The sequence below is a fragment of the Tarenaya hassleriana genome, unplaced genomic scaffold (assembly GCF_000463585.1).
Source record: "Tarenaya hassleriana unplaced genomic scaffold, ASM46358v1 Cleome15, whole genome shotgun sequence".
In the NCBI taxonomy this organism is placed as follows: domain Eukaryota; kingdom Viridiplantae; phylum Streptophyta; class Magnoliopsida; order Brassicales; family Cleomaceae; genus Tarenaya; species Tarenaya hassleriana.
Genome location: NW_010964923.1, coordinates 779,942 through 792,873, shown reverse-complemented (window position 1 = coordinate 792,873; position 12,932 = coordinate 779,942). Strand labels below are relative to the sequence as shown.

The 12,932-nt window shown below is 38.5% G+C and overlaps 2 protein-coding genes across 2 annotated transcripts; both read right to left on the bottom strand.

The window, feature by feature from the left end:
• Positions 1–2,653: 2,653 nt before the first annotated feature.
• Positions 2,654–5,653, bottom strand: LOC104808644 (long-chain-alcohol oxidase FAO3-like). Its single transcript, XM_010534370.2, has 3 exons — positions 5,382–5,653; positions 4,780–5,052; positions 2,654–4,522 (listed from the first exon to the last, which is right to left on the bottom strand). Exons 1-3 carry the CDS (start codon positions 5,589–5,591, stop codon positions 2,765–2,767), a joined length of 2,241 nt encoding a protein of 746 aa, XP_010532672.1. The 5' UTR covers positions 5,592–5,653; the 3' UTR covers positions 2,654–2,764.
• A 1,900-nt stretch (positions 5,654–7,553) lies between these two features.
• LOC104808643 (long-chain-alcohol oxidase FAO3-like) lies at positions 7,554–10,204 on the bottom strand. Its single transcript, XM_010534369.1, has 3 exons — positions 9,993–10,204; positions 9,622–9,894; positions 7,554–9,405 (listed from the first exon to the last, which is right to left on the bottom strand). The coding sequence occupies exons 1-3, from the start codon at positions 10,197–10,199 to the stop codon at positions 7,660–7,662; spliced, it is 2,226 nt and encodes a 741-aa protein (XP_010532671.1). The 5' UTR covers positions 10,200–10,204; the 3' UTR covers positions 7,554–7,659.
• Between the last annotated feature and the right edge of the window lie 2,728 nt (positions 10,205–12,932).

Below are 12,932 nucleotides of genomic sequence, written 5' to 3'. Positions count from 1 at the left end.
GCATATATGGATTATTACGAGGTTGATTACATATATAAACGATACAACTATATATATGGCTTTTTATTCATAATCAACGCCATCTTCAGGATGCGCAAAACCATCAGCGAGGTCCATGTGTGTAAAATCTTTAGCACCACCAGCATCATCATCCGAATTGTTTATGACATGATTTGTCTCGACACCTTTCCCTTTCGCTTCTTTAATCGATTTTTGGTAAAGGTCCACCAAGTGTTTAGCCGTGCGACAAGTACGTGACCAATGTCCTGTCATTCCACACCGGTGACATGTGCTTTCTTTCATCCGTTTGTTTGGATGATCATGTGTTCCCCCTCTATTATTGTTATGGTTTTGGAATGAGATTCCTCGACCACCTCCTCTATTCCAACTTCGGCTAACACCACGACCTCGTCCTCGGCCTCGACCTCGACCTCGGCCTCTACCTCGAAAATAACCACGTCCTCGGTTATTATAAAATATAACATTCTCTCCAGGGAATGATATATTTTCTGTAACATTTACTTCAGGAAATGGTACAGAACCTGTCGGCCGAGATGCATGATTTTTCATCAGTAATTCATTATTCTGCTCGGCCAATAGAAGACATGAGAGAAACTCTGAGTATTTTGTATACCCCTTTTCTCGATACTGTTGTTGGAGGATAATGTTCGAGGCGTGCATAGTTGAAAAGGTTTTTTCCAACATCTCATTTTCGCTAACTGTTTCACCACATAATTTCAAAACTGATGTGATTCGGTACATCGCCGAGTTATATTCACTAACAGTTTTGAAATCTTGAAATCTGAGATGAATCCACTAATATTTTGCCTTGGGGAGGATTACCGTTTTTTGATGATCAAAACGGTCTTTTAATTTTTCCCAAAGATCCTGCATAATATTAGTGCTTTTGCTTTATTTTCAGTTGATGCACTTTTCTCTTTAATTGTGGCACCAAGACCTTTTGATTCCAAGTGCAAATCAGCATCCAATTGCCACGATAGATAATTTTTCCCCGATATGTCGAGGACCTCGAACTCGATATTAGCCATTTTTGCCATTATGATTTTGTCGTAGAAGAGCGTTCGTGCTGATAACGTGTTATGAAAAACGAAGAAATATAGAAGACCCGAGAATCATATCGTTAACTAGAAACCGAAATCGATCGTTTGAGAGACCCAGGAACAAGATTTCAATAATTTTCTTTTCTTGGAATTATGTACAAATGAAGGAGGGAAATGAACTATTTATAGAAAATCCGAAGTTACTGTTCACGTATACGTATTTATGAACAGTAACCGTATGGCGGCTAAACAGTAACCGTATGGCGGCGTGAACAGTACCCGGCTGCGTGAACAGTGTCCGGCTGCGTGAACAGTACCGTAGCTTCACTATTCATTTATAACACATAATACATATTTAGTACTAATCAGTCAACTATTTCATTTTCCTGATCTGCAGGATCTTTGATTGTCAGATATTCCTTTTTCAAATCATCATGAATATGATGCCTCAATAATATTAGTGCCTTTGTTTTATTTTCAGTTGATGCACTTTTCTCTTTAATTGTGGCACCAAGACCTTTTGATTCTAAGTGCAAATCAGCATCCAATTGCCACGATAGATAATTTTTTCCCGATATCGGTACATACGAGTTCGAGGTCCTCGACATATCGGGGAAAAATTATCTATCGTGGCAATTGGATGCTGATTTGCACTTAGAATCAAAAGGTCTTGGTGCCACAATTAAAGAGAAAAGTGCATCAACTGAAAATAAAACAAAGGCACTAATATTATTGAGGCATCATATTCATGATGATTTGAAAAAGGAATATCTGACAATCAAAGATCCTGCAGATCTTTGGGAAAAATTAAAAGACCGTTTCGATCATCAAAAAACGGTAATCCTCCCCAAGGCAAAATATGAGTGGATTCATCTCAGATTTCAAGATTTCAAAACTGTCAGTGAATATAACTCGGCAATGTACCGAATCACATCAGTTTTGAAATTATGTGGTGAAACAGTTAGCGAAAATGAGATGTTGGAAAAAACCTTTTCAACTATGCACGCCTCGAACATTATCCTCCAACAACAGTATCGAGAAAAGGGGTATACAAAATACTCAGAGTTTCTCTCATGTCTTCTATTGGCCGAGCAGAATAATGAATTACTGATGAAAAATCATGCATCTCGGCCGACAGGTTCTGTACCATTTCCTGAAGTAAATGTTACAGAAAATATATCATTCCCTGGAGAGAATGTTATATTTTATAATAACCGAGGACGTGGTTATTTTCAAGGTAGAGGCCGAGGTCGAGGTCGAGGCCGACGTGAACAGTACCCGGCTGCGTGAACAGTGCCCGGCTGCGTGAACAGTACCGTAGCTTCACTATTCATTTATAACAGATATGTTTTTTTTTTGTGTCTATTCCTTTTTTTGTTCTTCTTTTGTCAAGTCCTGACGAGTTCACACTACATATGCAGAGAATAGATAATGTTTCGGTACGAAAGTTTTAAACCGATATTTCGGTTATTTAAACCGCTTAATATCATCAAAGGGACCATTTTCAATGTTGGCTAATTAATGATCCTATATGCCATAGTTAAGTTTCTGTTTAAGAACTTAATCTCTCCCCAAGCATTTAAAGCCGTTGCTGCAAAATAATGCTAAGTAATTGAATATAACAAAATTTCTGCTGCATTAAAAGGCATTGACATTAGTAGAAACCACTCACAATTCAGCACAACATTCAGCTATATCAAATTTTAAGCTTTGGACCTTCCTTTCAAGGACTTGACGATTCCGGTGGAGATGCAATAAGATGTGGCCATGATTGTGATCATCGGGTTAACTCCAAGTGCACTTGGCAAAGCACTTCCATCACACACAAACAGTCCTTTCGCTTCCCAGCTCTCTCCATTTAGATCAAGAGCACCCTTTTCTTCATTTTCTCCTATCCTGCAACTCCCCATCTGATGAGCTGATGCATACACCGCCCATTTCTCAGCGTAAGAACCCGGCCCGTCCTCTGCAGTAACCGTGTCTAAGAACGCCTCGATCGTTTCCTCGTCAATCCCTTTACATTTTAATCTTTGCCCGTCGCTTCTGTGAGTGCCCACTTCCACTGCTCCTGCCGATATCAGTATCCTCAGTGACTGTCTCAGTCCCGCAACGATATTCTCTTTGTCGGTTTTGTCCAAGGTATATCTTATCCTTCCCTCTGCCATGACCTCTCCAGACCTGCGATCTCTCACTATCGTTATCAGGTGAGCGGTTCTTGAATACTTTGTCATTCTCTTCTTCATGTCGAGTCCCGAAATCCATGGACATATGGCAGTGAATGAGGCCGGTCCCATCGCTGGTGTTTCTATGATGGCTCTAACTTCAGAATCTTTTGCCAACAAGACCTTGTTTACTGACGTCATTATCCCGCCCTCGTAGATCTTTCCCTTGAGATGAGAGGTTTCTTTTTCGGGGAAGTACCCCCATGCCATTAGAACAGGATGCAGATGAAGGTTTCGGCCTATGTTTCGATTCTTTAAACCACTTTTGATAATCAATGGAGGTGTTGAAATAGCCCCACATGCCACAACTGTTACTTTGGCTTCGATCTGCAGTTTCTTTGAGATGTTCCCGTTTAAAGATTTCGCCATCACTCCCGAACATTTCATTTTCTTAGCACCGACACCTTTATTTATGTTCTTTTCTAGTATCAGTCTCTCGGCTTCACATCCTGTCAAAATAACAGCCCCGTGATTCACTGCATCTAATAGCCATGTTCGGTCGCTTCCTTGTTTATCCCCTTGTCTGCAGCCATAGCAACACGATCCACAATAATGATTCTCTGACGAGTTTCGTGGCACATTCTCCACTTTTAGCCCGAGATTCAGACACCCTTTTCTGAGAACTTGATTCTGAAAACTCTCTTGTCTGCATTTCTCAGTAACACCGATCCTTTTCCAGACAACTTCCATGGCCGAGCCATATTCTTGAGTCCCGAAAAGCGGGATCTTGTGATCTTCAGACCATTCTTGAAGCACAGGTTCAGGGGTTTTGATGCATGCCGACCAGTTCACGGCTGAGCCCCCACCTACGGTTGCCCCAGCTAAGATCATGACATTTCCATCAACGGTTGGGAGGACACCTCCTGATTCATACAACTGATCAAATCCATGGCCCTCAAAAGGAGAGTACTCAGAAGGTGCAAAGTATGTTCCTTTCTCGAGAACCACCACTTTTAGACCGGCACTCGCAAGAACAGCGGCCGCCACTCCTCCCCCTGAACCCGAACCAACAATCACAGCGTCACATTTGATCTTGATAGGATCATGGTTCGAACCAGACATTACCTCGAGCCCTTTCTCCGACAGTGACTTGGGAAGAGTTGAGTCTGTCTCTTTCACTGTCTCCACCATCCCTTTCTCAAGAGGTCTCTCTTTCATAATGTTGGAGGGTTTGCTCTCTTCGAGGTTCACCCGATACCCTATGGCTTCCCATGCCGGGTTTTCACCATTCGGACCGACCTGCACCAATTCAACACCCAATTCAGAAAATCTGAATATGTCTTAATGATTTCATATTTTCAAGTCAACTCGTGGAATAAAGAAAGAATCTTTCCAAAGTATCAGGAACTGAACAGCATCAAAGATGAAATGGCTTAGATTCAGCTTTCTCTTCTTTTCTATTTCTCGTTTTTTCGGGTTTGACAGATCGGTTTCTCCTTACAAAAGCGTAGATTACGACGTATACAGGGGAAGGCAGAGAATATATACATACGTACCCAAGAGAAGAAACAGTAGAGAAAAACGACTTTGATGTAGACGAAGGCGAGTCTGATGGGAGCCAGAAGCCGGTTTCTGAACCATTTCTGAAGGACCCTTTCCCTCTTCTCCAACGAGAGGCTTCCGAATCTTTCGACAAAAGGCCAGTTCGGGACCAGACAGTGGGTCCCGCAGAGAAGCAGAGTTCCGAGCCTGGAGGACAGTAGAAGTAAAACTAGTCTCACCACAAGCACGGCTTCTATCAGCCCTCTTCTCGTGATTAACTCTACGCCCTGTTATTTATTTATTTTTATATAAAAAAATGCTGTCAATTCAGATCCAATACCCGTGACATTTGATCACGAGATACAGAAAAGGCTAAACCTTTATATATATATATATATATAAATGGATAGAAAGGTCAAAAGATTTCAGAGCTTTTGTTTTCTAGTGTAATTTATTCACTTTCATATATAAACCAAAACAGTGATAAATATAATTTTATATAATTGAGATAAGCTTGAGATGCACAGTGCTCATGATTTTGGTTCGAACTGTACAATAATGCACATGAAAAAAACGATATATATAATATATATATGTATAGAGAGAGAGAGAGAACCTGGTGAAGAACGTGAGACTTAGACCCAGAATCTGAGTAGAATGACCGGAGAGCCTCTTTGTTTGGATGGTCATCTTCGCCGTCGGGGGAATATTCCGGCGAAAGAGGCGGCAAGAGTGTCTCGCACACGGCCGCCAGTGATTCCATCTCCGCTGCCGTGAAGCCCCGGCGGCCGAATTTTCCGGCGTCTCTCTTCTCACTCATCGTCATCAGTATAATTAACGTTTGATATGAAACATGGAAAGGTCAAACGGCGGGTGCATTTGCACATTGTCTATCTAATATTTATGGACGGCCCTCTGATAGAATTAGAATTACGACAAAACTTTGCAAATATGGCCCCATTTTTTCTATACAATTCGTTTAGAGGACCTATAGTTTAATTTTCTTCAATCAAAACCCTCAACTTTACATATTGTAGGATACATATTGAATTTTTTATTTTTCTATAACAGGAAAGATTGCAACTCAATATCCCAATATTCTCCGTATTTAAATACATCACCCGGTTCTGATATTTTCTATTTTTTTTTTGTCAAACCAGGAAGTTCACATGGGCCTTCGACCCAACCTACATCTTTCTGGGCCCGGGAACAGCCTTTGAACACACAGCCTTTGGCTATATCTCTCCCTCCCCGCATGCCTGGATTCGAACCCCTGACCTGTAGGAGGAACACCCTCACTTCCAGTCCAGATACCACTCGACCACAGGCATGTGAGTTATTTTCTATTTTCTTTCAACATATGCTTTTATATTCAATTTGTTTTATTATTGTCTAGTAAAAATATTTGGCATTAAATAATTTCACGAAAAAGATAATGTTATATGACAAATTAACTGAGTGTCAAATCATTTGGTATGCAATATTCGATATAATGATGTATTAGTTTCCAGTAAATGAAATATTTGTTGGATGCTGATTTGAAAAATATAATTCACTTATGTCTAAAAAATGTCTTCAAAATACCAAAAAATTATTAAAACGTATAATAAAACAATAATAATTTGGATATTGACATTTCATATTAGTCATGTGAAAACAATGAGACTAAACTGATATAAATGTAGACAAGATGAATTAAAATTTGAAAGCGATATCTTTCAAGATTTTTAATAATAATTGTAACGCATTTTGTTGAGAAATCTTTATATTTAAATAGTTATACATATATGTATATATATGTGTGTGTGTGTGTGTATAATTACATTGAGACAACTTTCTTATTGGCTAAAAACGTGTATATAGTGTGAACAAGCTGGAAAAGGAAGAATTGTAGCTAATGGTTTTTTGCAGAATCTTTTTCTATATTGAATTTGATTTTTTTTCGTGTGATTATCTATAATAATTGGAGTTTTTATTCAATTTTATTGAAAAATATAGTAACCAAGGGATTATTAGTAAGGTACATTAAATTAGCTGAGCACCTAACTGTCCAAAACATTTAATTACCTCAAATATGCCATTTCTCTCCGACGTATAAAAGAATTGAAATTACGTGCCACTATACGAAACCCACATTGTATAATTTATTTTTCTTTTCATTACTTTGTATTTTTTTTTTTGTATTTTATATATAGTAACCAACGCTCTAATTAATGCTACAACTGCTAACTTATGGAGAAAATTTAATTTCCTTGGTCCGATATTAAAATGGTGTTACGTGTATTCCACTTGTTCACAATAATAATAATTTTTTTTACAACACATGCATGTGGGTTCTCTTTGTTCGCTGCATGATCATGATTCACGTTTTTCGAAAAAATTCTTTATTGAATGCATGCATGGCATTTTAGGTTCGAAACCAATGTTGCCGACAAATTATCCCAACTTATTAACAATCAGTGTCTGATATCGAGTTCTGTGTAATTTATTCACTACAAAACTCAAGAAGAGAATATCAGTTTTCGCTGTCGTTTCCTAATTTTGTATTTTCACGTCGTTGTGTTCGTGGATCTTTCATTCTTGTTCTTGTCTAAATCATGTCGTGTTCTTCTCTTTACGTCTTTGATCTCTCCAGGTTCCAGATCCATGATTCTTCAATTACGTTTTCAGACTATGAAATCTTGAGGCTGAGTTTCCGAAAAGGGAAGTATATATATATAATAACAAAAAGGGTATTTGTTGTATAAATAAAAGAGACAATATTAGAATAGTTTAGAAGAAACTGTAATAACATCGCATACAGATAAGAAGCAATTCTCAAACATACATATGGTCTCCTGTTTCAGATGAACAGTGATTATTTTGAGATAACGTTTATGATCGTTTTGAGAAATCTAAGATGTTCTAATGGACTTTGCAATTCCGGTGGAAATGCAATAAGCTGTGGCCATGACTGTGATCATAGGGTTAACTCCAATGGCACTTGGCAAAACACTTCCATCACACACAAACAGTTTTTCAGCTTCCCAACTCTCTCCGTTTGGATCAAGAGCTCCTTCTTCTTCGTTTACTCCAATCCTGCAACTTCCCATCTGTTGAGTTGTTCCATACACCATCCATTTCTCTGTGAAGGATCCTGGCCCGTCTTCTGCGGTAACCGTATCCAAGAATTCCTCGATTGCTTTCTCGTCTATCCCTTTACATTTTAGACTTTGTCCGTCGCTTCTGTGAGTGCCCACTTCCACTGCTCCTGCTGATATCAATATCCTTAGGGACTGTCTCAGTCCCGCTACGATGTTCTCTTTGTCTGTTTTGTCCAAAGCGTATTTTATCCTTCCCTCTGCCTTGATTTCTCCAGACCCACGATCCCTCACTATCGTTACAAGATTTGCGGTTCTTGAATACTTTGTCATTCTGTTCTTCATGTCGAGACCTGAACTCCATGGAGAAAGGGCAGTGAACAAGGACGGTCCAAGAGCCGGTGTTTCTATAAGTGCTCTAACTTCAGAATCTTTTGATAAGACCTTATTTGCCGATGTAATTATCCCACCCTCGTAGATCTTTCCTTTGAGATGAGATGTTTCCTTTTCTGGGAAGTACCCCCATGCAACTTGAGCAAGATGCAGATGAAGGTTTCGGCCTATGTTACGATTCTTTAAACTGCTTCTGATCATCAAAGGAGGTGTTAAGAGAGCCCCACATGCCATAACTGTTACTTTGGCTTCGATCTGCAGGTTTCTTGATATGTTCCCGTTTAAACATTTTGCCATCACTCCCAAGCATTTCATTTTCTTGGCCCCGACACCTCTGTTCATGTTCTTCTCCAGTATCAGTCTCTCAGCTTTGCATCCTGTTAAGACAACAGCCCCGTGATTCACTGCATCTAATAGCCATGTCCGATCGCTTCCTTTTTTATCCCCTTGCCTGCACCCATAGCAACACGATCCACAATAATGATTCTCCGAGGAGTTTCGTGGCACATTCTCCACTTTCAGTCCGAGATTGTGACACCCTTTTCTCAAAACTTGGTTCTGAAAACTCTCCTCGTTGCATCTGTAAGTGACACCGATCCTCTTGCAGACTGCATCCATGGCCGAAACATATTCTTGAGTCCCGAAAAATGGTATTCGGTGATCTTTAACCCATTCTTGAAGTACAGATTCAGGGGTTTTGATGCAGGCTGACCAACTCACAGCCGAGCCACCGCCTACAGTTGCTCCTGCTATGATCATGGCATTTCCGTCTAGGGTTGGGAGGACACCTCCTGATTCATAAAGTTGGTCAAATCCATGGCCCTCGAAAGGAGAGTACTCAGAAGGAGCAAAGTATCTTCCTTTCTCGAGAATCACTACTTTCAGATCGGAACTTGCTAGAACAGCGGCCGCCACTCCTCCCCCTGAGCCAGAACCAATAATCACAACGTCACATTTGATCTTTATCGGATCATGGTTCGAACCAGAAGTTACTTCCAAGCCTTTCTCCGACAGTGACTCGGGAAGAGTTGAGTCTGTCTCTTTCACTGTCTCTACCATCCCTTTCTCAAGAGGTCTCTCCTTCAGAATGTTAGAGGATTCGCTCTCTTCGAGGTTCACCTGGTATTGAATAGCCTCCCATGCTGGATTTTCACCATTCGTATTGACCTACACAATTCAATAACCAATTCAGAAAATCTGAATGTTGCTTAGTGGCTTCATATTTCCCGACAACTAGTCCAGAAAAGAGTATCTTTCCTTGTCTTGGTTTTGTCTTAGTGAGAAACACAAGCGTAGATTACGACAAAAGCAGTTCATGAGCAAACACCATGGCTAACTTGTGATTCAAGAAAAGCTAAAGGGAAACATATGATATCTTCTTACCCAAGAGAAGAAACAGAAGAGAAAAACAATTTTGATGTGGACGAAGGCCACTCTAATGGCTGCCAAAATCTTGCTTCGGAACCATTTTTGAAGGACCCTTTCCCTCTTCTCCAATGAGAGGCTTCCAAATCTTTCGACAAAAGGCCAGTTTGGGACCAAACAGTGGGTTCCACAGAGGACTAGAGTTCCGAGCCTTGAGGACAATAGAACTAAAACCAATCTCATCACAAGCACTACTTCTATCAGCCCTCGTTTTGTAATTAACTCAGCAGCCTGTAATTTACATTGAATTTGTGAATTCAGATCAAAATCCGAAGATTTTCACTTCGAATCATATATTTAACCATTTTTTTTAGAGAAATAATGTGAACCTGGTGAAGAACATGGGACTGAGATCCAGACCCTGAGTAGAAAGATCGGAGAGCCTCCTTGTTAGGATGATCATCTTCGTCGGTGTTGGAGTATTCCGGTGACAGAGGAGGTAATATTGTCTCGCACACTGCGGCAAGTGATTCCATCTCCATCACCGTGAATCCACGACGAAAGAATTTTCCGGCGTCTATCTTCTCGCTCATCATGGACATTAAATGTAGTGTTGTTTAACGAGGAAAGGTTGAAGGTGCAATGAGTGCATTTGCATTGCATCTATATTTATACATACGGACAGCTCTATGGATCTTACAACATAGAACTAATAACAAGTGTAACACATTTGTAGTGATTGTGACGTTCAAAAACTTCTACATCTTAGGACAAAAAATACTTTAAATATTTTTCAAAGTTTGGGTGCTCTCAAGACTTTTCTCTCTAAAAGTAGTTGTATGTTTTGTTATCCAATCAAATATTTCCATATTTTCATCAAATATTTTTTTTTGATAACCAAGAGGTTCACCTGGATTTTCGGCCCAACCTACATCCACTAGGTCCGGGAACAGTCTTTAGAGTGACCGGTGACAGAGGCTCAAAGAGTAACACTCTCCCAACCGATAAATAACACCCCCCTCCCCAACAGCTGGATTCGAACTGTGCACGGAACCCAGAGAACAACACCCTTCCAACCACTCGCCCACTCACTACTGAATAAAACCAACTAGTTATGTTATGTTTTGTTATGTCTTTTTAATAACGGAAAGACCCACAACCCTTCAAATTTGGAGTAAACCAACTAGTTCTATGCAATAATTTGTAAATCATGCGGAACACATAAATAAGTTAAAACTAATCGATTCAGAAAAACTCATACTTTGAAAGGTTGAACCCACGACTTCAAGTTAGGAGGAAAGGACTCTTAACCAATTGAGTTGGAAGCTGTCATTGATATATTTGATATCTAATCAAAATATTATTAAAATAAAATCAAATATAAAGTATTAAACTTAGTATTTTGATTGGATATAAAAAAAAAAACACGTTCGATGTTCGATGTTCAAGTGGACAACAAAAATTATTTGGTCATATAATATAATTTAGTATTTATTTAGATATTAGAATATAAAAATAATATTATTTTTCCATTTTTCGATAGAAATAATAAAATTGCTTTCCACGTTTTCGAAAAGCTTTTATGTTAAACACAGAAAAAAATGATATTTAGGTTTAAAAGTATACACAGAGACATAAGTCACTATCATTGAACATCTTTCATTGGCAAATTAATTATCATGACATAATATTTCATATAACTTATCATATCACATTAAGAATTTTAATTTTCACGGGGAACAAAAAATGATTTTTGGGATAGTAATTCATTTTTTAATAGAAGAAAATGGTAACAAAAAATGATTTTTGAGTTAAACATCTTATCTATCAACCTAGTTATTGATTTGCTTTTAGTTATGAGTGGACACGGGTTGGATATTCGAAAAAATCGTTGTATTTGGATTTGAATCCGGAAGTCTCAGATATTTAATTATAAGATTTATATCCGTTATATGTGGTTTACGAATATCTAGTGTACGGATATCCGGAATACTTTTCGGATATTCACGGGTACCGAATCTAGATTTATTTAAGAAAAAATAATAATATTTACATATAAAATTTTGTGAAATGAATTAAAATAAAAATACGAAATAAAGAGAGATAATTAGAGATAAATAATAATAAATTTTTTTTTTAGATAATGTTAAAAAATATAAAATTATTTAACCTAAATAATTATATTTTATAAAATAAATATTACGTAGATATAAGATATAATTATTTATAACCAAACTATTCGGATACCTGCGAGTGCCCAGTTTTAAAAATTCTATTACTCGGATTTGGATTTGGATTCGGATTTACGGGTTGAGAAATTCGGATTTAAAATTGGATTTGAATAGATACGAGTATCCTAAAATCGGGTATCCCGATACGAGTATCCGGTGGATGTCCGATTTCCAGGTATTTGTATCCATCCCTACTTGTAGCTAGTTAACCGGATCAGACAATCCGGATAACTTTTTTGTTTAGTGTTTAATTTGTTTTTACTAAATACTTTTTATTTAATAAATACTTTTTAATTTTAAATAAATATTTTTTATTTTATATTTTTAAAATTATTTTTTAAAATTTAATTTAATTTAAATAATTATTATTTATTAATATTTGTTTTAAAAAATTTACATTTGCGACAGAGTGCGACCAATGAATTTAGTCGGACAGTTGCGACCGAATACCTACCGCTATATTTGGTCGTTATTTTGCGACAGAGTGAGACTGATGGAATTTGTCGTTACGTAGCGACCGAATACCTACTCCTATTTCTGTCGCAATGTGCGACAGATCTGAATTCACCAATTTGCGACAGATTACCGACATATAGCCATCTGTCGTATATTGGCGACCGACTACCTACAGATCTGTCGGTCGCAAAGTTGCGACAGAATCACGACCACACAGATTTTGCGACAACGATTTAGCGACCGACATCCATCCTGGCCCGTCTTCTGCGGTAACCGTATCCAAGAATTCCTCGATTGCTTTCTCGTCTATCCTTTTACATTTTAGACTTTGCCCGTCGCTTCTGTGAGTGCTCACTTCCACTCACTACAAGAAAAACTGTAATTTGCGACAGAAATATCTGTCGCAACATGAAGAAGAATCTGTCGGTAAAAAAAAATTGCGACCGATTACGACCGATGGATGTCGGTCGCTAAATCGTTGTCGCAAAATCTGTGTGGTCGTGATTCTGTCGCAACTTTGCGACCGACAGATCTGTAGGTAGTCGGTCGCCAATATACGACAGATGGCTATATGTCGGTAATCTGTCGCAAATTGGTGAATTCAGATCTGTCGCACATTGCGACAGAAATAGGAGTAGGTAT